Below are 25,734 nucleotides of genomic sequence, written 5' to 3'. Positions count from 1 at the left end.
CAGCGACATCCCTGACCACCAAGGGGGCACAGGCATAGGGGTAAACCGCCGCATTTACCTGACCTAGAGACCTTCCCCCTCTGGGGCTACCTCAACCCCTTATGGAGTCTCCCTTCCTGAGCGATAGGACACAGACCCTTGCACAGCCATGGGATACTCTTATCCCCAACACCCAGAAACCATCAGCATGTGTCCCAGAAGGAAAAACACCATTTATGATCAACTTAAAACCACTTTTATTATTTGCAAGCTGCAAATCCTGCCTTCACGTTCCACACATCACACTGGCTGTGGGGCCTCTGCACCAGCTATCACATTGACCCTGTCCTAACAGCTGAAAATGAGATTTTCCTCCAATTCAAACTACAACCTGACCCCATTTTCTTCAACAGCTAAAATAAAACTCAGCGAACTGCTACAGAAGTAAGTCTACAGGGAAGAGAATGATATAAACCAACACAAGTCTCTTACGAAGTTAAATTCAAGCAAACCACCTTTAAACCTTCCCTTTGTATTTACAAAGCAAACAGCACTGCTGCTTTTAAAGGATTTTAAAAGGGAAAAGAAGTCTGTAAAATCACTAAAAAATGCCAACCATAAAAACTCAGGTTCTTATAAAAGAAGTTTTATAACTGGAAATAAGTTATGTACAAGATTTTACTGACCAAAGAGTTCACAATCACCTGTAAAGTGATTCACTACAAGAGCACAAGAAAAGCTTTGTAGGCAGCACCAGCATGTGAAGGTAGTGACGCTACCCACATCCATTGCAGGCCATGGACACAGAATCATTTATTAGTGGAAAATCAGACCGACTGCAAAGACTTCAATCCACATTCATCAGTATCGCCTATTCATCTTCTTGAATTTCTCATAGTGATAATCATCGGTTGCTTTTTCATTGAGGGGACGTTTGCGATTCGGAGGAGATCCTTCAAAAGAAGGAGAAGGCAATATCATTTCCCTGTCCTTTCACATGAGACAGCTCCTTAACCCCACCAGTTCTCTTATACAGCCCCCTGCTATGTGAAAGGTTATTGCTTCAGCTGTCAATGCTCCCTAACCTTGTACTCCTTGCTATTCCCCTTTCATCAAACCCTTGTCAGCCAGCTGTGATGTAGGGGTACATCAAGTGCAATAGATCGCTCTGTTTGCCCACCATCTCTCCTTTTCAAAGAAGAGGAGATAAGAAAAGTTGCATCATTTCTCTATGCAAGACCCCTGAGGAGTCTGAGATTAGGAACTTACGTTCAGGTTCTGGCCTCTCCGTATCCCCCACTCTCAGTGGACGGGGCTTTGGCTCTTCTTTGTTCCTTCGCACTGGTGCATTTAGCTCCTCATGATAAACTGAAAGAACAAAAACGTCAGATAAGGAGTATTATCTGGAGTAGTATTATTCAGACAGACGTATTTCTGTGGCATCTGTTACAACTGATCTTAAGCAGAAGCAACAGAACCTCAGAACAAACGCTCTTGTAATTAGTTTCTATGGATAATCAATACATGCAAGATGGAATACAGCCATTTTCAGTATCACTATTTCACCAGAAGCAGCCCAAAGACACTTAATTTCCTTCAGAACATACAAATCTGACTCTAAATCACCCCTGTAAGCATGGTTAGATGGAGCAGAAGGCTGCCTTTCCTCCAGATGGCTGCAGTATGAGAGTCTCTCCCGGAAATGAATTCTCATCTCCTGTCTACTAAGGCCTATGTTTGCCTGGCCACCTGTCTGCTTTGGCAGCCTGCAAAATGGATTCTCTCAATTACAAACCATCATTTATAATCTCACACAAGGCAGGCATTTCCAGCACACAACTTAAAGAGTCTTGAAATTTATGAGGTGGTGTCAGATGGGAGGTCAAGAGCAGCAAGTCCAGCCATGAGTAATACGTCCCTCTCCTGGCCAGTGGATGGAAGAAAAAGACCAAGCCAGATGGGGTCTATATGAGCATCCCAGAGAAAGGAATCAGACAGCTGCTTGTGCTGATACATCAACTAATTTCTCCTACATCAGACTCTGTCCCAACTGATTGCTTCCTTTGCAGAGGAGAGGGTCACACCTGGGTCAGGAGAGCTACAAGAGACTTACATCTGTTGTGCTGAACATAGTTAACAGCCATGTTGGTGGGAACAAAGGAAGTTTCGCTGTCTTTCTTTTTGTTCTGCTGCTCTGCCAGCAGCTTGGCCTTGGCCTCTTCAGTTGAGATGATGTTCTTTATTTTTGCACTAAAAGAAAAACAAAGAAAAAGAAAAATCCTGTTTAGAAAGGGCAGTAGGCATAGAACTGCCAAGTGGGTGGATCCGGGCGATAATAATAGCACTGCTATGGCATTTGATGTGCTTTTTTGTGAAGAGGCAGTGCTACAGAAACAGACACTTTGTTTCTCTTCCAGTACAGGGCATAAATGGATCCTCCCTAAAATTGCTAGATTCAGGTCACAAAAATTAAGAGCCTGTTGCCACAAATCACAGAGCTGCATTAAAGCCTGTCGCTACGTAGAACATGCTGTGGCAGATACTCCCCTAATCCAGAACAAGACTCAATCCCACCAGAAAGCCAAACCAGGGCTGTGTAATCCAGCCCTACTGCTGCTCTGTCACTCAACAGTTAATCATCCTGGCAATTCAGGCCATAACCAGCAGATCTGTGAACTACATACTCAATTCCCAGGTCCACTTCAGGAATGCCGCTCAGCATCTGGTTGGACAGCATCTCCTCAGTCTTCTTGGCAGAGGAGACACGGATGTTCTCTGGCAGCTCATAGAGAGAATCCTCGGCATTCTTAAGCTTCACCTTCTGCTCCTCATTCTCTACAATTCCTTTCCTCTTCTTCAACTCAGTCTCAATGTACTTCATCCTAAACAGCACCACACAAGGGACGCACAGTATTTAATCCTGTTCTCTGTAGTCTGTTGCAGCACTGCTGAGTACAGCTGCACCCCTGGCCTGATAGCTAGGAGAGAGGAAAGAATAATCTCTCCCAAAACAACACAGCCAACATCAGCTACAAGAAGCAAGATATTTGCTGCTCTATTCAATAAACTATCAGATCCTCCAAGCTCTTTCACAGCCAGAAGAGAAGGTCCCCACCAGTATTAACTGTTAAACTAGCTCGCTGGCAGTTCCCATCTTTGTCCATGGAAAAGCCTTCTCAAGTCTGGTAGTGAGGAGGTGAAAAGGGCACGTGGAAGTTTCAGTGAGAACTGGGAAGATGTTCAGGGACTGCTCAGAATCCACGACAAAAAATTAAATAGTGAAGGGACATCCAATCCTAAACTCAACATCACAGACACATCACAGCACATCTTACATGTCAGCATCTTCATCCCTCCTGTTGGTTTCAGCTGAGAAGGAAGTTCCCAAGTTTAGATCTTCCTCTTCATTAATCCTAAATGGAAACCACAATGCTTAGAGTTTTGGGGTTTGTTGTTTCGGGTTTTTTTAACCAATTTGACAAGTTAGGGCAACAGTAATTGGCCAAAGTGCATTACGTTAAACTCTTCTAAGCAAAACAACATCTGGTTACTTCGTTACTAGCTGTCTTTTAATAGTAGTCCAGGGTCTTTAGATCTCACATGCACCCACCTGTCCTTGCCTCTTTCTTTCAGCTTCTTCATGTCGACCATTCCCCCCGATTTTATCTTAAATGGATCATCCTGTAAAACAAGAAATAATAAGAAACCCTGAAGCTTCCCTTTAGTTTAATGCTAGTCTTTGAAATCTGGATAAAACCACAGAAAACATTTAAGTATTGAGCTGTGCCCTCAGTCCTACCCCAGGCCAGACCTGCTCAGGGATCAGCTGGACCACGCTGATGTTTTCACATCATTACATCTCCACACCGAGGTGATGAAAGCGCCTAGCACTCACCACAAGGGTTGCTTCCTCCTGCATCTTCTCTCCCACAAGCAGAGCTACAGCGCTAGTCAGGCAGATACAGAAAGTAAACAGAATTCAGTGGAATGGAACATATAACCAACAATGCTGCATTTCCTTATCCTCCTCTAGATCTAGCAGATGGTCTCACACACTGCATCAACGCTAAACTGTCAGTGTTCCCAATCCCTCCACATGGATAGAGGAGCTATTACTGTTTTGGAGAGATGAGAAGTTAAGGCAGTTTTTAGTGCCTCCTAATGAGTCACCAAAATAAGGAAAAAGTTCACTGCTGGTGCACATTGCAATGAGCTCATCGGCTCATCAACAGCACTAGATGAGAGGGGAGAGGGGAATTAGGGTGGAGGAGGTGTGAGTGCGTCCAATTTTAAACCATGTGTGCAATACTGAAGTAATCTGATGAAAATACATTTAATAGTAAATCCCGATCCTGATCTTTTTTGGCCAGGACACTGAACAGACTTTGCTAACCCTGTGCACTTGCACCAAACTCCTCTCCTTTTCCAACCTCAGGCTTTAATGTGGAAACTTCTCTATCAAGAACACAGGATTGGCACTATCTGACACGTAATGGTTTCTACTGCCAGGAGGCACGTGACAAGAGACACATTCACTGTTACATTTCACTCAGTGACAAAACCCCACTCCACATCCTTGGTGCCACATCCCTTACCTCACCCCATTAGGTCGCCTTCTGAGGTTCTGAACTTCTTTGGCTTCCTCAAGTTTTAACCTGAAGAAAAAAACATTTGACTTAGGACCTGATGCTTTGGTCTTAACTAATTAATTTAATTTGACTTTTTGCAGTTAATACAGACTCTTCTAGACAGATTTTGCTATAGACTTCTGCATGTCCCATTCCTGGCAGTGTTCAAGGCCAGTTTGGACAGGGTTTGGAACTGGATGAGCTTTAAGGTCCCTTCCAAACAAAACCATTCTGTGATTCACTGATTCTATATCGGTGTCCACTTGTCTGGTTACAGATTAGATAGATATTTTTTATTTTACTCTATTTAAGCAATTCCATTTATTTAAAGCAAACAAAACCCAAAACCAAAACCCACATAGCACCTGCTGGGTATGTCCCTTCAAGATATCTTCTCAGTTGAGGAAAGAAGCACCCAAATGTTGACAGGCTTTAATAAGATGCCAATATAGGAAGAATGAGCTGAGGATCCCCAGTTTCAGTTGAGTCCCCAGCCTCTGCATTAAAACAGAGGACCACTGACATAAAATGTGGGGCACCTTTCCTCCTTCAATGATCAACACTAGCTTTTCATTTACAGCAGAAGTAGCAGCACCTCTTAAGTGAATGTAACACAGCTGAGAGTTATAGATACATCAGTGCATGGATGACTTAGAAGAAAGTTGATGGTAAATCTAAATATCACGTCTCTCTATAGACTGACACGCACTCTTGACTTCACCAGATATCCACACTGATTGAAAGACACGTCTTTCAGTACCTGCCATTAAATGTGTATCACAACATATTTTTCAGACACCAGAAAATGCTTGGAACTCAAGAGCACTGAGAACAAGACAGGTCATCTCTGAGTGCCGAATTTCAAAAGGGCAGAGGGAGGAGAAGTGAACGCTAGCAGCGGTGCGTGATGCCAGCGAGCAGACGGGTGCCAAGCGGGAGCAGAGGGCCTGTCTGTCACCAGTGACCGAGGCTGCTCTGGGGGGCTCCGGGGCTGGCCCCTCGCAAACGGTTCCCCCGCCGGCCTGTGGGAAGGGAGGAGACGGACCGAGGCCCTCGGTTGCAGACCTCCGGTCCCCCTCCAGTTCCCGGCCAGAGGGGCCCTGGGAGGCAGTGACACAGCGACGTGACGAGCTAACGGTGTGAGGCGATGCGGTGAAGCTGTAACACGACAGCGCTTCGTGACCGTGTGACGGCGAGACACAGCCGGACCACCGCCGGCCCCCAGCACCGCCGTGCCCAGCCGGGCTGTCCGCTGACCCACCTGACCTCCTCGGCGACCTGCTCGTCTTCCTCCTCCTCCTCGGAGTCCCCCCTCCGCTGGCGGAAGGACTTCTTGGCCGGCATGGCTCCGCGGCACAGCCGAAACACAGCCGCCCGCACCCCACAACAACAACGTCTCGCCGCGATGACGCTAAAGCCCCGCGACGAAGCCGGGCAGCACCGCCCATCCGCCAGCACCGCGGTCAGCACGATCCACCAGTCCCGGGACCGCTCCGCTCCGCCGGGCCGAGCTCCCCACGTGCCCTCCCGTTATCTGTCGTGATGAGCTCCCGTGTAAGTCCCGCCGTTCTGTTGTTTATCCCGGCAGAGCAGCCCCGCCACGCCGGTGTCTGTCAGGGATGCCAGAAGGGAAATGCGCCTTCGGGCCCCCCACTTGTGGAGCCCCTGGGACGGCCCCCTGGGACCTGCAGGCGCAGCGCCGCCACCACCTCCTCCCCGCCCAGCCCCGCTCCGCCCCGCTGCGGCCCGGCCCCCGCTCCGCCCCCGCCCTGCGCGGCCCCCGTCGCTCCGCCGCCGCCTCCCCGCACTGCTCGGGGCGCCGCGGCCCTTCCCCGCATCGGGCCGCAGGGCGCGGCCTACCCGGTGATCCGGCCTGAAGCGCAGCTCCGAGGCGGGGCGGGGGCAGCGGCGCCCCTGGCATCCCGCAGGTGAGAGGGGCCAGGGGGGCGGTGGGCCTCGGGGCCTGTCACGCCTCGGACGTGGTGTTGTGGGGAGGGCGGCCGCGCCGAGCCGGGGATGATGCAGCAGCAGCGGCCGAGGGGGCTGTAGGCCGGCCCCCCTGAGGTCCTGCGGTGCCCGGACAGCGGGGCGGGCCTGCAGCCCCTGGGGCGTGGTTGCTGCCCCGGGGTGACAGCGGCATCGGCGCCCCCGCGGCCGTTGGAGCAGAACCCTGCGGAGCGGCTGGTGGCTCGGCCGGTGACTCGTCCTACCCAGATCTAGCGTGCAGGCATCTTTATACTGAACTTCACACACGCTTAACAGCTGTAGCGTCTGTTAGAAGACTTGTGTTTTAGGGTCTGTTGTGCTGAGGAATGACGTAGCAAAGCGAAGGAAGGGTTCCCAAAGGTGTTTATTAAAAGCTAAATCTCTAAGTGTGCCGTCATGTTGTGATCTCTAGTAAAAAATCTGTGTTAAAACCTGCCCCCCTTTGCCTGTTCTACATAAACCACTCTGATTTCCAATACGTGATGCAGTTCAAACGTTCAGCAGAGTCAGAAGTTCCTGGTTCTTCCTTGTTAGTAGGTTAGCTGAGTAAATATTTATTTCTGAAGTATCTCAAGTATAAAATGTCATTAAGAAGTACTGCAGATACTCCTTTGTCTTGGTAGGTTATGCAAGATGAGTGAGCAGGCCTGTCAGTTGTTGGATGAGTTCTGAGATTTCTTTCATTCATACTAAGTTATTCGTCAGAGCATCAGGCTGCATGTATCTCGGATTCTTGACAGCTGGCTCTAGCTTTGGTACAAACCCAGTTGATCTAAGCAAAAAAAACACACCACCACCAAAACCAAGAAATGTGTTAACGTAGACACTGGGTTTGGCAGCAGTTTAAGCAACTGAAAGTAGGTTGCAGTTACTGTGGAATTGTTCTGACATGTTCATGTACTGTTTCTTCCACAGTGGTGCTTGAGAAAGACAGGCTGAAAGACTTGTTTTAAGGTAACTTCTTTTCCCATCATACACAGTACATTTTGACAAGCACAGATAAACTGTTGACAGTGCTTTTATGAAATTCCCAGTTTCCTGAGTAGCATTAGAGCTGTATGTGCCACCTAAAGCTCTTAGGGCACAGTCGTGGGAAGGTAGGGATTAAATACTTCTTTCTGAACAGTTATGACTCACACCTTTTCTGATGCATCCAGTCAGGTCTGGGAAGCAAAAAGGAGGTTTTCCTTGGTTTGTTCAGAAAGGGAAGCCCTGGGTGGGAAGATCAGCATCCTAATGCTGGGGAGTTTAAAGGGTTTAATTTCAAGTGGAGGGGGGTGTCCCATGGAATGAGCTAAAACCATCCACAAGACTGTATTGAACACCGTGAGCTCCAGACCCACTTCCCAGTTAGCTTAAGATGGTGACAATTAAGAGGTCTGGGATTAATTTTAAACCAATAATTTGTCCATTAGGTTTTCTAGGAAACCTGTTCTTGGAAACGGGTAAGAAATCAAAGAAGGTGAAATAGCAAACATGGCATTGATACCTTTTTTTCCTTTTGTTAACTGGACCAGCTGATGCATTTGGGAAGAGGGTTTGAGTTTGAAGGATCTCAGAGCCTGAAAGTGTCCCAGTTTTATGTGTTAGTCAAAGATACCGTGCTACTGTCACTTGTCTTTTAAATCAGCATGTGTAACATGGTACTTCTCTGTGAAGCTGCATGAAATTGCTCGTTGTTTGTTTAAACATCTTTTCACAGGTTATTGAGATCCTGGTTACAACCAGTAATGTGTTTTCTAGCATGCAAATACTATTTCTTCCCCCTCCAGTTTTGCTTTCAGTTCAGTTTATTCCATTCCAGAGTGGTGGGAAAACATTGGCATAAACTTATCTTGAGGTTTGTCTTCTGCCAAGGCAAGGTGCTAGGCAAGCTTTTCAGCTCCCAAGATAAGTGTTACTGGTATGGCTTATTCATTTCTGCTTTTCTTATTTTTTCTTTCCCCTCACTGCCAGTGATTCACTGGGAATTCTTTAAAATGTCCTCAAAACGGGAAAACAACAGTGTAGCAACCTTGCTGCGGGAGTCATTAATGTCAAGTTCGTCAGATTTTTCCACTTATTTTTTTGTAATGACGTGGGCTTTTTGTATCTGCTTCATTTCCAGCCAGAAGTAATATTTTGGAGCCTGGTCTGTGTTATTAGTATCACTTGTCTGCTTTTGTTAACAGCCATGAGTGAGGTTACTTAAACTACACTTAAGAAACACAAACTCTTTTGAGGATATTTTTTTTCACCAAGACATGTTTAAAGTCTTACCTACCTACAAACCACCACAAAAGTGTTTATCATGCTCATAAACATGCAGCTCTGAAATCCTCTCAGTTGGTACATTTTGTACGGTCTTTGAGAGTTGTGTGGCTCATAGTTCAAAACCTACCTATCAAATGGTAAACTCCTTAGGGACTGCAGACTGGTTGTGTTACAGATCATTTAAATCTAATTCCCTCTTGCTCAGCTTTGTTTACAACAGTCATCATATTTTTAATACTTGATAAAGTAATGTAATAACTAAATGCTAGATTCACATCAGCACAGTGTGGGTAGCATGAAGCCCTTAGACATCATAGGCTAAATATGTGTGTCTTGGGCTGCTGCACCCTTTCCCTTTTAATCTGAATTTCATGCAAACAAGCTCATTAGATTTATCTCTTTTCCCTCTGCCTGTCTGTTCAGATCTCTGTGTTGGTTTTCCCACCCCACCTGCTGAGCTGGCTCAGCACACCCAGTTTCTGGGGGGGTAGTGTAGCTTATCAGTCTAGTCATGTTCATGGAGTATTCATGGTATAGTCCATATAGAATCATAGAATGGTTAGGGTTGGAAAGGACCTTAAGATCATCCAGTTCCAACCCCCCTGCCGTGGGCAGGGACACCTCACACTAAACCATTTCACCTAAGGCTTCGTCCAACCTGGCCTTGAACACTGCCAGGGATGGAGCATTCACAACCCCCCTGGGCAACCCATTCCAGTGCCTCACCACCCTCACAGGAAAGAATTTCCTCCTTATATCCAGTCTAAACTTCCCCTGTTTAAGTTTTAACCCATTACCCCTTGTCCTGTCACTACAGTCCCTAATGAAGAGTCCCTCCCCAATTTCCCTATAGCCCCCCTTCAGATACTGGAAGGCTGCTATGAGGTCTCCATGCAGCCTTCTCTTCTCCAGGCTGAACGGCCCCAACTTTCTCAGCCTGTCTTCATATGGGAGGTGCTCCAGCCCCTGATCATCCTCGTGGCCCTTCTCTGGACTTGTTCCAACAGATCCATGTCCTTTTTACGCTGAGAACACCAGAACTGTACACAAGACTCCAGGTGAGGTCTTACAAGAGCAGAGCAGAGGGGCAGGATCACCTCCTTTGACCTGTGTATACATTTATATATGTAAAGCATGTATGAGTTAATAGGAGCTTTTATTTATTGCTGTAGGACTCTGCATCATTCAGAGATGCTTTGTGATCCAGACAGTCTGGGAGTTTAAGGTTAAGAGGGTGGTCAGTAGGTTGCTATACTGCTGCTTTCATTTTGAGGCTACAGCAAATCCATCCGTTTACCTGACAGCTGTGCTGCTGAAGCTATGCCTGGGTACTGAGCAGCTCCCTGCACCTCTGAACATTCCTTCTTTTACAGATTATGAGCTTTATTCATGTGTTTCCTTCTCCTCTGTTATCTATGATACCACAATGCAGCCACTAAGCAGTGGGTCGGAACTGTGCTGGCTAATATGACTGGTTCCAGATTTAGATTTGTTTTGATCTCTGAACTTCAAAGATGGATATCATAATATCTAATACACAAGTCATGCTAATTTATCTTCTTACAATCTGTGAGAGAGAATCTAACCTGTATCTGAAAAGAACTATCCTTTCTTGTCTTAGGAAAACACCCCCCTTGCAAGCGAGCATTGGTGAAAATGGGGGATACAAGAGACATCTGTCCTCACCTGGATTCCATAGGAGAGGTGACCAGGGATGATCTGTTGCTCAAATCCAAGGTAAAGGGTATTCTGGTTGTCAGTCCTTTCCCTTTTAGCTATTGTGCATGGGTTTGCATGTTCGCTTTTGTAAGAAAATGCTGTCTGTCGAAACTTCTCTTCCAATGCTCATATACCCTGCAGATATCCCATAAATTAAGTCTTTATTGACCCCACCTGATCCATTTCTCACTGTCACTTTATCCTCTTCCAAGGTGTCACTTAGCTCAAATGCTGCAAAGTGTTACATTTAATTGGAAATGTATTAAGAAATGAAATCCTGTGAGCTGCATGTTGGCTAGGCCTGTCTTCCCACTCTTGTAGGAAAACAAGCAAACAAACCTTCTTTTATCATGAATATGCAGGGAACTTGCCAGTCTTGTGGAGCCGTGGGACCAAATCTCTGGGCTTGTCTTCAGGTAAAAATGGCTTGCTGTTTGTGTGCATGATATGGTGAGACTTCTCTTTAATATCCTTTACACTGGAAAACAAAAAGAGCAGGAAGCAAAGAGGGGGGTCGCAATAGAACTATCCATTGGTTTTTGATGGCTTCCAAGGAAAAGACCCACTAGATTAAAGACTAACACTGTCAAAATATGCCAAGAGGTAACAGTTCACTCCCCAGAGGTCATTGTCCTCTCGTAGTCTCAGTAGGAATTAATAAAATGCCCAGCATTGCCTGTTGGCTGGGTCCTGCCTGTGCTGGCAGCTGTGAAGGGAGACTGCAAGTGTGAGACATCAGATGTTGGTCAGGGCAGTGAGGTGGAAAGGAACGACAAGGGACATGCTGGTGGGCAGGGGCAGTTTATTTTTACAGTAGAATGTACAGTTTGAGACTGCTCAGATGAGCTGCCTATTGGAGCAGTTGCCTTGGTATGAAGCCTTTATGTGGGTGCAAACCTCATTCTAGGTTTTCTTTCTTAAATCAAACAGTTCCAGTTTTTAGTCTTATTCCAGGACCTGAGTAAAAAGCAGGTTAGAAAATTGGTAAGATCAATTCTGAAGCTGCAGCTGCTGGTGAGACTGGAGTTGCAGAGGTTTTTGTGAAGGGTCTAATTTGATGTGTCCATTGTACTTGTGCTCTTTCCTCTCACTAGATCGGTTGTCCTTACGTTGGCTGTGGGGAATCCTTTGCTGATCACAGCACACTTCATGCACAGGTGAGTTTTCTCTATTGTCCATCTTAACACAGAGTTGGATTTTCCCCATTACCTAATCTGGTAGTTCAGTGCTTCAACTTGAGCCAGATTCATTATTTCACCTTTTAATTTGTAGGCCAAAAAGCACAACCTGACGGTGAATCTGACCACGTTCCGTGTCTGGTGTTATGCTTGTGAGAAGGAGGTGTTCCTGGACCAGCGGCTCGCAACGCACACGCAGTCACCACCAGTAAAGTTCACTGACCCGGTGGGTTTGTCCCAGCATGGCAGGGTTGAACTCTTGGCAGGGTTTTCATTTACCTGTTGCAAAGTGAACCAAGTGTTTTCTGCTGTTGTCGAGGCTTTTGTTGTGATAGGAACTCTTTTGCTGAAAGTGGCTACTTGTAGCCAGAGGAGCAATAGTAGCATCTCCCATCAAGAAGACTTTCAGATGACTTGATACCTGTTTTCACTTTTTTTTTTAACCCTTCCCAGTCTTTTCTTTGAGGCATCCTGTTTCTGTCTTCTGTCACATCTTCATTTTCAATGCAGGGTCCATGGAAGTTTTAGCTGTTAGACCAAAAACACATGTACTTGTGTCACTGCTGCATATTCCTGATATTTCTGTTATCATCTGTACTGGAAGCAGTAATGGTACAATTTCCACCCTCTTCTTGCATTAGTGAGAAGGGCAGACAGTGCAACTGGTTCTTCTCTCTCCAGAGTGCATTGTATTTAAAGGCTGGCTTGATTTATGTGGAGGATAGTATCTCTCACAACTCATCTCTCCAGGCAAGCCTCTCATGATGCTTATTTGTGTCTTTAATCTAGGAATCACCATTGTCTGCTCATCCTCTGAAAGCTGTTCCAATTGCAGTGGCTGATGAAGGTGAATCTGAATCGGAGGATGATGATTTGAAACCAAGAGGTAACTGAATCAAGTTGATAAAAGGGCTGTGAGGGTAACTGCAATCTGTAGGACCTGCACTGGGAGGTTCCTAAGAGCATACTGTGAAGATTGCCTAGAAAGGGCTCAATTCCTTCTCCTTTGGGGAGGAATGTAGAAAGCAGCTTGTCTGGAAAGTGTTTCATGCCTCTCTTGTTTGTGCTTTAGGCCTTACTGGAATGAAAAATCTTGGGAACTCCTGCTACATGAATGCAGCACTTCAGGCTCTCTCTAACTGGTAGGCGTTAGGGCCTTTCAGTAGGTTCTGTACTAGACTTCACTAAATATCAAAAGTGGCATCTCTGATCTGAGACCTTCATGAGTCTTGCAAAGAGAAATCAGCAGGCTACGTGCAGAAAGATTTAGTGTTTAGGGCAGCAGAAGGTTTAGAGTAGCAAAGTGAGTGAATAGCCAGCCTGTGGCTGCATACAAGCCTCATGTTTAGGTGAGTGCTTGAAGTAAAAATCCATCATTTCCATTGGGACAGAGATGGGAAGGCATGTCACATTTCTGTTCTTCCCAGTGTTATCATCCTAACCACCCATATCCTCAAATATTCTCTAGCCATACTGCTGAGAACTAATTCCAGGATGTCTTCCCTGTACTGGGAACAGACTCAGATCAGCCTTTTTCATTTGTTTCAAGTTAGAAGTCCAGTCTGCATCTAGAATCACTTCATCCCTTGAATTTAAAAAGCAGTATCTTAAGCATGCTTTCAAAAGGCATGCATTTAAGTTTTGATAAACCTTATATAGAAGTAGAGGAGAAATTTCTGTGCACTGAAGTCTCTTTTTTTTCTTGTAGCCCACCTCTCACACAGTTCTTTCTGGAATGTGGTGGACTGGTCCGCACGGATAAGAAACCAGCACTGTGCAAAAGTTACCAAAAGCTGGTGTCTGAGGTCTGGCATAAGAAACGGTGAGTGGTCACTCCCTAACTTAATCATCTGAACAGGCAGGGGGGTGAAACTAGGTGATCTTAAGGTCCTTTTTAACCCTAGGTATTCTATAATTCTGTGATTCATAGCTATGTTAGTTTCCTGTTGGCAATGAAGAAAACATGGTAAAGTAAGGGAATACTTTGCTCATTTCTAAGCAAAAGAAAGTCCATTTTGCATGGACTGACCAGGACCTAGCTGCACTGCTCTTGATTAGCTGAGGGATTGATGATTTGGACAGAAAAAGTTATACAAGAATTTCTACTGAAGAGTGGAAGATACAAATTGATGCTTGGGGAAATGTTCTCTGTTGGTTCAAATTCTAGACCAGTTCAAAGGGCATTGTAAAATACTGCAGCTCTGTTTAAACCTGAAGATGTCTGCTCTGTGCAATCAACTGAAACAAAAGGAAGGAATTTAATGGCATTGCATGTTTGTTTCATGTTAGTTGTTAAGAAGGGATAAGATACAGAGCAAAAGCGAACTGCCTCTTTCTGGAAGAGAAGGCTGTAGATTTCGAAGCAATACAATGTCGTTTTCATATTGGTTTTGATTTACCTCATTTACTGGGTGGTCAACCCACCCAGATGTTGAGACAGAGGCAGTGCTGCAAATCAAACCAAGTAACTGATTGCAAAACCCTGCTCTGGAAAGAATTACTTGAGATGATACAAAGGACATAGTTTTAAGTTAAATATGCTCTAGAGAAGGGTCTGGAAGGACAGACTGAAATGAGTATGGATGTTTTCTCTCTCTTCATTTGTATGTCATCCAGCTCAAAGAGAAATACATGCCCAGGTTTTGCAGGTCCTCTTTAACTAGTTATCACACCCTGTTCTATGGCTCCAGGCCTGATAATCAAACTAACTTCTTTTTTTCTTTCTCTTTTCCATATCTAAACAGTCCAAGTTATGTTGTTCCAAGCAGTCTATCCCATGGAATTAAACTTGTCAATCCCATGTTCCGAGGCTATGCACAGCAGGTGGGTCCTCAGAACCATGCCATTATTCCAAAGGTGGTGGGATTTTTCTTCCTGCAGCAGCGATGCTTGTGTTCAGGAGGAAGAGGTTGAGCTTGGGTCATGTCCATTCTCTGTCGGTATTTAGGAGATCTGGGTTCTCCTCCAGGCTCTGCTTCGGGCTTGCTGATACCAAATCAGTGCATTTCCCTGTGTCAGCTTTCTCATCTCTGGAATTGTGATGATCAGCTTCTTTATAGAGGGCTTTAAGATCTGTTGGTACATCCTGTATGGGAGTTAGGTATTATTCATTCAGAGCTGAGAAACCTTGATGAATCTGTTCTAAAAAATTAAATATATGAATGTTCTATCTTCTTTTTCTGGATCTTAGAGCAAACCAAATCTTATTTAAATATAGTATCCTTTTTTCTTGTAAGTTTTTATCAGCATCTCTCTTGTGTTTATTCTTCAGAATAAAATGTAAACATCAAACTATGATTATAAAATTTACAAGAGAAGTGACAGTACATCTAAGCTGTGGCACTGGCAGGACATCAAAACAGGATAAAAATGATGATTAATGAAAGAACTGTATTTATCTTTGATGTGAAGTACATTGGACTGGAAAACTCAGCTGCAAAGAGAGAAAGTTGAAAGGAAGAGCAGGCTGAAAGCCAAACTTCCATAAAATAACAGAAGCATCGTAATTAACTTTCTGGAGGTGTCAGAATATCAAGTTGCTTTCCAGCAGGTCCTTTGAAGCCAACATGTCAATTCTTTTACTATGTATTATGAATGTAGGAGCTTGTCTCTAGACTGTACAGTCTTTGGTTTCTGATTTTATTCCCTATTTATTAAAGATTTTAATCTGTTGAGATGGGTTGCCATGAGCTGAAGTCAGCGGTCATGAAATGTTCTGTGGGTAGGAGTCTGTTCTCTGCGGCCTGATATCTTCAGTAGGTTTCTCCTTGCCTCTTGCCTCTTTACCCGTAATAAACACCAAGAAATAAGCTCATGGTTTGCATGCTGTTGCTGCTCTCCACCTTTTCAGTGTCTTTCAGGTGAAGATGTTCAGATAAAACTTGGGCCTTTTATAATTTAGGAATTAAAAACATTTATGTAGCAGACAGGCTTCTTGGTACATCACCACGGTACTCCCTCTGCTTCAGCAGGGTGTCTTTGTATTGCACAGGTGGCAATGGGCAGCATTTGAAGAGGCTGTGAATTGAGCTGTCTCCTCTTTTGCCCCTCCCATTTCTGGATGGATACTAACATGGCATTACTCCTGATTTTCAGGACACTCAGGAGTTCCTGCGGTGCCTGATGGATCAGCTTCATGAAGAGCTGAAGGAGCCAATTGTTGCAGAGGCGAGGGATTTGGATACCAGTGACCAAGACGACAAGCGAGAGGGTGACCGAAGTCCTTCGGAGGATGAGTTCCTCTCTTGTGACTCAAGCAGTGACAGAGGTGAAGGAGATGGTCAGAGTCGGACCACAGGGAGCATGGGCAGCAGCTCCCTGGCAGAGACAGAGTTGTTGATCCAGGATGAAGCAGGCAGAGGGATCTCAGAGAAAGAGAGGATGAAAGACAGAAAGTTCTCCTGTGGCCATCGGCGCAGCAACTCAGAGCAGGTGGATGAGGATGCAGATGTTGATACTACTATGATGCCAGTTGATGGCAGAGCCTCTCCTGAGATGCTGCCAGCTCCCCGTCCTGCCAGCCCATGTAGGACACCAGGTATACACCTCTTCCAGTTGTGTTAGCTGTGAGAAGACATCACCCTATACAAGGATAGTGTTGCAGTGCACATAATGCAACTGACTGTTCCTTCTATGGGTTTCAAGAGATTTTGCCTCCAAGATTTTCCTCAGTGTCCCTGGAAGTAGTTCTGCCTTTGTGCACAATTGCTTCTGTAAGAAAATGGAATATGTGAACCAGAGAAGTGCTTGGCTAGGCTAAAGTGCTGAGTAAAGACAACATCTTGAAGGCAGTGATAACTGTGATAACTGCCTCTGCCAATCCTTTCCTAATTTAAGGAAAAGGGTTTGTGTGTGTATATTACTTTATCTGATAGACTGGCCTGGGGAAATGTTAGCTGTGGAAAAGGCATGGAAGAAGGTTATCTGTTAATGGTGGGCTGAGGGCTTTGTCAAAAGGAAAGGGAGAGGCACAACTTGTGCATTTCTGTGTCCTGGGGGAAAGAAAAGAGCAGCAGTTAAAAGACGTAGGTGTGGAGTCACCTCAAACTGAACATAGTCGATCTTTCAGCACTTTTTTATATGAGTCTTACTCTGCCAGCTGGCACTGAAGACTGTAATGCTGTTTATGTGGATTATGGATACAGGAGCAAGCTGTAAAACCTAATTAGTCATAAGTGTGAAAAAATGGTGGGTTGGGTTTTTTTTATATGCAATTATTAAGTATTCAGTACAGCTCTGTGTGCACTTGTATCTGTTCACTGAGGGAGCTGAATCTGCCAACCTGTCAAAGCAGGACAGTTAATAGACACTGAACTGTGTGTACTGGGAAGGATCCTGTGCTGGAACACAGCCGGGCAGACACTGATTGCAATAGGGTTGCCTTTCATAACTGGGTTTTTTACCAGTGCTCTTCTCCTTCCCCATTTTCCCCAACAGAACCTGACAACGATGCCTACGTGCGCTGCTCCTCACGTCCCTGCAGTCCAGTCCATCATGAAATGCACTCCAAGCTCTCTAGCAGTCCTCCTCGCTCCAGTCCTGCCAGGCTTGGACCTTCCTACATCCTCAAGAAAGGTAGTGCAAGGAGTGTATGCTAGGAGGCAAAGGGGGGAGCATGCAGAGGAGGAGGGGTTCATTTACAGAAGAGAGAAGCAGTCCATCATGATTCTTGATTACCAGTTGTAAGAAGTGCTGATTGCCCTGAACATCAATGCTTTCTAAAATAATACTAGACAGACACTACAGTAAGCCTTCAGGTAAAGTCAAGCTCTAGGTATAACAGATGTTCTAGTATCCTCTTGTATAGGAGGCTGAAATGATTTACATGTCTGCATCTGCAAGCTGTGTTTGTTATGAATCAAATGGCTGTGAAGTCCAGGCACAAGCTCTGTCCCTTTAGGGGAGCGTGGAGACATGTAAATGTTTGTCTGGCACACTTTGTGTTATAGCATGTGGGCCAAAGAACTATTAAGATGATGTTATTGAGAGCAAGCGTCTTGCCTCCTGGACATCTTGGGCTCACAATAACAGAGTTAAGGCTGCAGATGTCAGTCCAGTGCTAGGAGCATTGTTAGGCTTCAGAGTAGAGCCTGGCTTCTGTTGTTATCAAATCGGTCTCTTTATCCCAGGCAAATTACAAATTGAAATCCCTCAGCATTGCATAGTCTAAGCACAATGACATGTGCTTATACCACTGTCCCCACAGCTGTTCACTGATGGCATTCTTTCTTCAGCTGTGTCCCAGCCCCTCGGCTGAGGTCAGCGCAGCCACAGATGTTCTGGTCAGATGAAAAGCACTCTGTCTTCATGCACGTGTGCATGGGGAAGAGGGTTTGTTATTAAACAAAACGTTGTGTTTGGCCACTGCCTGCTGTGGAGAGTCCTCTCCAGTGTGAGACACGAGAGGAACACATGATAAATGTCACAGGGCAAATTACACAGGCAGGTGAGTGAGGAGAGGATGTAAGGTGTAAAGTTCAGAGCAAAATGTTTCAAGACCTCAGAAAAGCAGGGCCAGGCTTCTAAACTTGTAAAAGGATGGCAACAGGATTTCCAGTAAAACAATTTCTGCCTCCTGAGAGCTGGCACATTTGTGTTGGCTCAGTTGGCTACCTCCCCCTTTCTTGTACCACACGAAGCAGCAGTGTTCTTCACGTTCTTCATGTCAGCTTACAATGGGCTTTGCTCTTTCAGTGGCATGCAAGTGGTGTCTGAACACTCAGGACAGCACTTGTCTTGTGTTCTTGTGCTACATGACTCCGCTGAGGCAAGAGACTGGGAAGGAGTTGCTCATGATGGGGCTGCTTTGTCTGTCTTTCAGCTCAGATGCAGGCTTCTGGGAAAAAGAAGAAAGAACTTCGCTACCGCAGCGTGATTTCAGACATCTTTGATGGCTCCATTCTCAGCCTGGTGCAGTGCCTCACCTGCGACAGAGTGAGTCTCCTGGTGGCTGTCAGTCACAAAGCACAGTCTTCTTGCTTGTAGATCTCTTCTTAGGAAGTGGTGCTCCTATTCGCACACACTCAGGGATGCAGTAGGCCTGCTACAATGATGGTAGGTGGATGGCAGGAAAGGTGTGAGAAACCTGCCATGCCAAGAGGTTGTATTTCTCTGTAGAGGTCTATTTGCTGTTACTGAGTAGGCCTAGCAGAATCACATTCATGTTAGAGAACTAATTTGAGTGCTACAAAAGCCATGACAGAAGCCATCCTGCTAACAGCAGTGAGTATGTGGCCAGAGTGAGTTGCTCTTAGTACCAGCTCAGGTTTCTAGCTTAAACAAGCAGTGAGAAAAGGTGATGAAGGTCAGGTCTCAGCTCCATTACACACACAGACTTCTTCCTTTTGGGTATTTCCAGGTTTCTACGACAGTGGAGACATTCCAGGACCTGTCACTCCCAATCCCAGGGAAGGAGGACTTGGCCAAGTTGCACTCTGCTATCTACCAAAATGTGCCAGCTAAAACAGGGACATGTGGGGACAACTATGCCTCCCAAGGCTGGATTGCCTTCATCATGGAGTATATCCGGAGGTGTGTTCCTGTGCAGGACTTCTTTTTTCTGGGATTTGCTCTAAAGTGCTGGAGGGCAGCTGTAAATAAAGTGTCTTTTACAGCAGCATCTCAATTATAACCAGTTTTTGGAGCATAATATGCGATACCTCACAGGGTTTTTAGCCTATTCGTGTAAACCATTTTCTACTGTTCCTCTAGTTCTGTCACACACCTTCAGATCTCTTGTCCTGTGTATAACTCTTGATTCCCTCTCTTCTGCAGGTTTGTGGTGTCCTGTATCCCTAGCTGGTTCTGGGGTCCCGTTGTGACGCTGGAGGATTGCCTTGCTGCCTTTTTCGCAGCAGATGAGTTGAAAGGTGAGTTTTCTTCAGTGAAGTTGGCACAGAACAAGTCTTTCACAGGCAGAGTAAAGCCCCTGGAAATCCTGCCTCAGTATTTCACTTGGAGACTGGTGGTACCAAAAGCAGGCAGTTCAGCATCTCTGAGCAGAAGTGAGGCTTTTCAGGGATGGGAAATCCAGAGGACTCAAACACTTTGTTGTTTTCACTTGTGCTCATGGGCAATTGTGTGTTTCTACTAGTTGACTGCATTCTCTTCTTGCCTTCACTTACTGAGAGGAGTGTTCTTGTTTTCATCTCTTCTCATCTTGATCTCTTCTCTTGGCTTCCCAAGAGGTTGCTTAACTTGGTTTCTCAGCCCTGGGTGGAAATGTAGGCATATCAGCATTGTGTGCTGTGAGTAACTGCATAATGGCTTTCTCCTCTTTGTCCACAGGGGACAACATGTACAGTTGTGAACGGTGTAAAAAGTAAGTTTGCATTATCTGTATTATGCTGTATTTCCAGAACTTCCTTTCTCTCTGCTACTGTCAAACATTTGGCTGTGCTCTCTGCCTGGAGGCAGCTTGTAAAACCTGCCTTACCTTATGCTAGAGTTCTGCTCTTGAGAGGTCACTGACCACAGACTGGAAAAGTGCTGGCTTTGCTGGTGGGGTGGGGGAGTAAAGAAAGAAGGATATGAAACTGCTCATGCCATGCCTCACTTGGGAAGGATGCTGCAAAGAGCCTGAGTTGGCTGCTGCTGGAATTCAGGATTTGTCTTGGATTCGAAAGCGAGCAAGACTCAGCTTTACCTTTTGGCATCCCTTTGCTTGAGAGGTTTCTCACAGCTCATTTCCTCCCTCAGGCTGCGGAATGGAGTAAAGTACTGCAAAGTCCTCAGGCTACCAGAGGTGAGTAAAAAGCACCTTGTGTCCCAATTTTCTGTTAGCAGCCACTGAGGGGGTGAGGCAACAGGTGCAACAGAAATGGCAGTTTGCTTTGGTGGCAAAGTCCTGTATGTAGACCAGGCTGATGGGGCAGCAGGATTCATGCCACCAGGTGAAGAACTTCTGTGAGGTTCAGCTGGACAGAGATGTGCTGTTTTAGCAGAATACCCACCTCAAACCCACGCTTTGCTGTTCTCTCTCCTTGGTCTTTTAGATTCTTTGCATCCACTTGAAGCGGTTCCGGCACGAGGTGATGTATTCCTTCAAGATCAACAGCCATGTCTCCTTCCCCTTGGAAGGGCTGGATCTGCGACCCTTCCTAGCCAAGGAGTGTGTTTCCCAGATCACCACCTACGATCTCCTGTCAGTCATCTGTCACCATGGCACGGCAGGCAGTAAGTCCTTCTTCTGTGAGCGCAGACAGATGTGAATAGGAATGAGATCAGTGTGAGCAAAGCAGAAGTGTGGTCCAGGATGAGCCAACACCACTTCTGGAATGCAGGACAATGTAAGGCCTGCTCCATCCATTCCCAGGCTTGCTCATCTTCTGCCCTTTGAAAAGTGAACTGAGCAGCTTCTGACAGATCCCCTGCAGCTATTCCATCCTCACCACTGGGTTGGCTCAAACCCTTTCCTGATGTTCAGCCTTCCTGAGGCCCTTCCTTGGAAGGCAGATCAGGGTGACACAGTGCCAGGCTCTGCTGCTCCTCAAAGCTTGGCTGAACAGGAATTAGGCCTTCTTTGTCCCTCTCTCCATTCTCTGCCAACTGCTTCTTCTGTTTGTGTTGCTGACATTAGCCCAGGCCTGACTGCTGTGTGCACTCCGAATCCCAGCAGTGCTGTGCTTCCTCTGTTCCAGGTGGGCATTACATAGCTTACTGCCAGAATGTGATCAACGGCCAGTGGTACGAGTTTGATGACCAGTATGTCACTGAAGTCCATGAGACCGTGGTACAGAATGCAGAAGCCTACGTCTTGTTCTACAGGTGAGCTCTGCCCTGCACGCAGCAGTCCTTGCTGGCTACAGGATACCCAGAAATGGATTTTGCAAACATCAGGTTTTCAGGAATGGCTTCATTTTCTTTTCCTCTCCTTATTCAAGGAAGAGCAGTGAAGAGGCTGTGCGGGAGCGTCAGAAAGTCGTGTCCCTTGCCAGCATGAAGGAGCACAGCTTACTCCAGTTCTACATCTCCCGAGAGTGGCTCAATAAATTCAACACCTTCGCTGAGCCTGGTCCCATCACCAACCACACCTTCTTGTGCTCTCATGGAGGTAAGGAATGCTGCTGGAGCTGGGAACAGCAGCTCTCCACTGTACTCCCTGGTGCATTAGGAAATGCAAGAAGCAAGCTCCAGCTGTCAGCCTGGTACAGTGTACACTGCGGTAGGATCCACTTTGGCAGATACTCCAGCCTGCTCAGGGAGACAATTACCCCATTGTCTTGCTGATCCCGAGGGATTTGTAGTGCTGGGAAACAGCAGTTTTCAGTTCTCCTTTTGTTTTTAAAAGCAAACCTGTAGCAAGCAGATAAGGCAGCATTTATCTGTGTTACCCTATCAGCGAGATTGGCCTCCAGTGTTTGTTTGGAGAATGGAGCATGTGCTGCTGAAGAGAGCTGATACTGTTTTACTGCTCTGCTGCTTCATCTGCCCTGGGAAGCCCTCGTGTTTATAAACTTCCCATTGGAAATGAAGCACTTGAGATACTGAGGCCATGAATTGAGAAACCTCCACAGTTAAACTCCAGTCTTCCATTAGCAAAGGAAGCAGGTTCTGGAATCGAGTTTTCAGCAAGGAAGAGCCCCCTTTTTCTGTTTGTGTCTACCCAGCAATAACGAGTTCCCTGGTTAACTCTTCCTCTTGCCTTTCCTCCACAGGGATTCCTCCCAATAAATACCATTACATCGATGACCTGGTTGTGATCCTACCCCAAAACGTGTGGGAATATCTCTACAACAGGTGGGCTTGACCATTTCAGTCTTTTTCCCAATGAGTTTTGGGGTTTGTTTCACACCTTAGCAGTGACCAAGACATAAAGGCTTCCCAGGGCACCTCAAAGGTGTGCAGTACTTGGTCTGGACTGGCAAGGACTGGCACTTGGTAGAGCCTCCAAATCTAAACCAAATGGGCTTGCTTCAGCAGTGTCTGGAGTAAGCATCCATCTCTGTGGGATGCAGGGCTAGGAAGCATTTCCATTCTCCTGCAGTATCTCCATTCCTCTCCCTCTCTTCCTGTGCTCAGGTTTGGGGGTGGCCCTGCTGTGAACCATCTGTACGTGTGCTCCATTTGCCAAGTGGAGATTGAAGCACTTGCCAAACGCAGGAGAATTGAAATCGACACCTTCATCAAGGTTGGTATGGGAGGCATCCGAAAGCAATGCCAAAGGGTAGAGGTGGGAAGTGCAGACCTGTCACACACAGTGGAAAACTCCTGCCCATGTTCTCCAGAGCATCATCTACAGCTTGGTGAGGAAATGGACCATGGGGTTCCCCAGTGCTAGCAGCATACAGAGGGCAGCTGGGATGCTACAATGCTGTATGCAGACACCGAGGTTGAAATCATCCCAGTCTCCTGCCTGCTGTAGTGAGCAGGAGCAGGTTATGGGGAAGGTGGTGGGATGACATGAGGTTCTTCTGAAGAACAGCAGGCTGCCTTACCATTAAGGGAAAGGGCTCCCCCAGATCTCAGGAGTGACTAAATCCTTCCTGCATGTCTCTGTTCTCTGCCCTCCCAGCTGAACAAGGCTTTCCAGGCAGAGGAGTCCCCAAGTGTCATCTACTGTATCAGCATGCAGTGGTTCCGTGAGTGGGAAGCCTTTGTCAAGGGGAAGGATAATGGTAAGAAGCCAGAGACCTCTGGAGTCTGGTGGGGTGAGAGGCAGAACAGAAACGGGTCTGTTTGCCAGGTCCTCAGTGAGCACTGCACTGACTGGTGTGACTTGAAGCTGAACCGAGGTCAGACACCAGCCCCTTGGGCTGCCTGCAGGCCCCCAAGGGGGCAGAAATAAGAAGGGATCAAGTTCAGGGGATGTTCAGGCTGGTGGCATCGGGGAAAGCAGAGAGGGTTTGACGTGGTGGTTGTCCTCTTGCAGAGCCTCCCGGACCCATTGACAACAGCAAGATTGCACTCACGAAAGCGGGTGGCCACGTGCAAGTTAAGCAGGGTAAGGCTGGTGTTTGCTGTCTTGTAGTGTTCCTAAAGGTGGAGCATGTCCTGCTGGATCTGGGTGTCCATAGTGGAGCGATCACAGCAAGATGGTGCTGCAGAGGATGACAGCTCTCTGCACAACCCAGTGCTGGCTGTCCTGAGTGAGCCACCTCAGTTCTCCACTGGGAGCTCCTGCATGACCAGCTCACTGGTGACACTTAGAATCATAGAATAGTTAGGGTTGGAAAGGACCTTAAGATCATCAAGTTCCAGCCCCCTGCCATGGGCAAAGACACCTCGCTCTAAACCATATTACCCAAGGCCTCGTCCAACCTGGCCTTGAACACTGCCAGGGATGGAGCATTCACAACCTCCCTGGGCAACCCATTCCAGTGCCTCACCACCCTAACAGGAAAGAATTTCCTCCTTATATCCAATCTAAACTTCCCCTGTTTAAGTTTTAACCCATTACCCCTTGTCCTGTCACTACAGTCCCTAATGAAGAGTCCCTCCCCAGCATCCCTATAGGCCCCCTTCGGATACTGGAAGGCTGCTATGAGGTCTCCATGCAGCCTTCTCTTCTCCACTTGTTCTAGTGAATTCTGCAGTCCCCATCTCTTCCTGATGCTGTTCCCCAGGCCCCTTCCACCATTCCCGTCTGCACTGCAGCTTTGATTGTGTCACAGCATCTGCTGTGGTCCAGCTTGTGAAATAGCACTGCTTGTGCTGTCCCCACTGGGCTGTTCCACCAAGCACATAGATTGCATTTGCATCTCACCTCTCAAAGCAGCTCTTTCTGCTTTTCTCCTCCTCAGTAACCTTTATGGCAAAGTCCTCTGCTTCCCCTGCTTTCTGCTTTGCTCACATTTGTCCCTCCTAGGACAGCTTGGAGTTTTCAGTCTCACCCAGGCAGCATAACCCCTTGGTGCAGGGGAGGTGGCTGGAGAGGACATCCTCATCCTCATCCTCATGTGGTGGTGCACCTGCACAGCCCAGCACTGCCCTTGTCCCTGCAGGTGCTGACTATGGGCAGATCTCTGAGGAGACATGGATTTATTTAAGCACGCTGTACGGAGGGGGCCCAGAGATTGCCATCAGACAGAACGTGGCCCAGGTCCAGGAACTGGAGAACCTGCATGGGGAGCAGAAGATCGAAGCGGAGACGCGGGCTGTGTGATCTGTGCGGGCTGGGGCAGGGAAGGTATGGCTGGCACAGAGACGTCCGTGTGGGATGGAAGGCTGGGGAACCCCGAGGAGTCAAACCTGTCCCGTTGGCTGGTACTGGAAGGCGAGTGCAGCTCCCACCACCACGTCTCGGGGAGGCAGGTTCCCTCCACCGGCCTCTCACGTGGCTTTGGCTGTAGGGGGATGCTGGGCACAACAGGGAGAAAAGCAGCTTCTCTCTCATTCACCTCTGGGTGAAGCTGTGGGGCAAGACTGCAGCTGAGCATCACAAGGATGCGCTCTGACCCGAGCCCTCTCCCTGCTGTTTGCTGACCAGGACCCAGCACTCCCACCTTGCCCCAGTGAGCCGAGCCTCTGCTCCTTTGCAGGTCTTGCTTTTGGCACTCTTCTGTTTGACTCACGTGTACAGAGATAACAAAGCATTACTTAGTTTCCAGCGGGCAGTGTTGCAGCTCGAGAAAGCTGGCAGTGGAAGCTGAGCGGGCCCCAGGGTCTCGCAGCAGCTCTGTGCTGGGGGTGCACACATGGTTGTCACAACTTCGGGGTCTGCTCTCTATTTAATTATTGCAAATTCAGTTGCAATCAACTAAGAAACACTGAGAGAGGCCCCTTCTCCCCCCCTCGCCCCTGCAGTCTCTGGGGTGCGTTTCCCCTTGATCTCATGTGCTCAGCATGGTTTCAGAGAGCGAAGCTGGCAGACACGAGTCCTCCTTCCCACAGCTTCCCTCTGTACTCCTCCTCCTAAAGCTCCTGGCACCGCTGTAGCTATGGGGTGCAGCCTCCCTAGGGGTTGAGCTTCAGGAACAGGCAGGATTTGCTGGGCCAGCTCCGATGCCACCCATAGGACTCCCAGCTCACCCCCCACTCTAAGCAAAAGGCAA

The 25,734-nt window shown here is 47.0% G+C and overlaps 2 protein-coding genes across 3 annotated transcripts; one reads left to right on the top strand and one right to left on the bottom strand.

Moving 5' to 3' along the window:
* Positions 1 to 222: 222 nt before the first annotated feature.
* Positions 223 to 5,995, bottom strand: CUNH9orf78 (chromosome unknown C9orf78 homolog). Its single transcript, XM_061352785.1, has 9 exons — positions 5,869 to 5,995; positions 4,575 to 4,634; positions 3,875 to 3,926; positions 3,590 to 3,660; positions 3,315 to 3,392; positions 2,664 to 2,861; positions 2,093 to 2,229; positions 1,249 to 1,347; positions 223 to 932 (listed from the first exon to the last, which is right to left on the bottom strand). The coding sequence occupies exons 1-9, from the start codon at positions 5,949 to 5,951 to the stop codon at positions 841 to 843; spliced, it is 870 nt and encodes a 289-aa protein (XP_061208769.1). The 5' UTR covers positions 5,952 to 5,995; the 3' UTR covers positions 223 to 840.
* Positions 5,996 to 10,474: 4,479 nt separating this feature from the next.
* USP20 (ubiquitin specific peptidase 20) lies at positions 10,475 to 25,468 on the top strand. 2 transcript variants are annotated; one of them, XM_061352784.1, is made up of 23 exons: positions 10,475 to 10,583; positions 10,928 to 10,981; positions 11,660 to 11,722; positions 11,838 to 11,951; positions 12,533 to 12,629; positions 12,816 to 12,885; positions 13,452 to 13,565; positions 14,488 to 14,566; positions 15,839 to 16,280; positions 17,180 to 17,317; positions 18,564 to 18,676; positions 19,101 to 19,273; positions 19,517 to 19,611; positions 20,030 to 20,063; positions 20,441 to 20,486; positions 20,737 to 20,917; positions 21,382 to 21,508; positions 21,625 to 21,794; positions 22,399 to 22,480; positions 22,763 to 22,871; positions 23,256 to 23,358; positions 23,613 to 23,684; positions 24,685 to 25,468. In XM_061352784.1, the coding sequence occupies exons 1-23, from the start codon at positions 10,503 to 10,505 to the stop codon at positions 24,843 to 24,845; spliced, it is 2,718 nt and encodes a 905-aa protein (XP_061208768.1). In that variant the 5' UTR covers positions 10,475 to 10,502; the 3' UTR covers positions 24,846 to 25,468. The 2 variants fall into 2 exon arrangements, with proteins under 2 accessions (XP_061208768.1, XP_061208767.1); XM_061352783.1 differs by having other exon boundaries at positions 11,838 to 11,969.
* The last annotated feature ends 266 nt before the right edge of the window (positions 25,469 to 25,734 follow it).

The sequence above is a fragment of the Neopsephotus bourkii genome, unplaced genomic scaffold (genome assembly GCF_033783945.1).
Source record: "Neopsephotus bourkii isolate Nb327-2 ecotype Australia unplaced genomic scaffold, CSIRO-AGI_Nbou_v1 NB_659, whole genome shotgun sequence".
Lineage (NCBI taxonomy): Eukaryota > Metazoa > Chordata > Aves > Psittaciformes > Psittacidae > Neopsephotus > Neopsephotus bourkii.
This window is presented reverse-complemented; position numbering and strand designations above follow the sequence as displayed.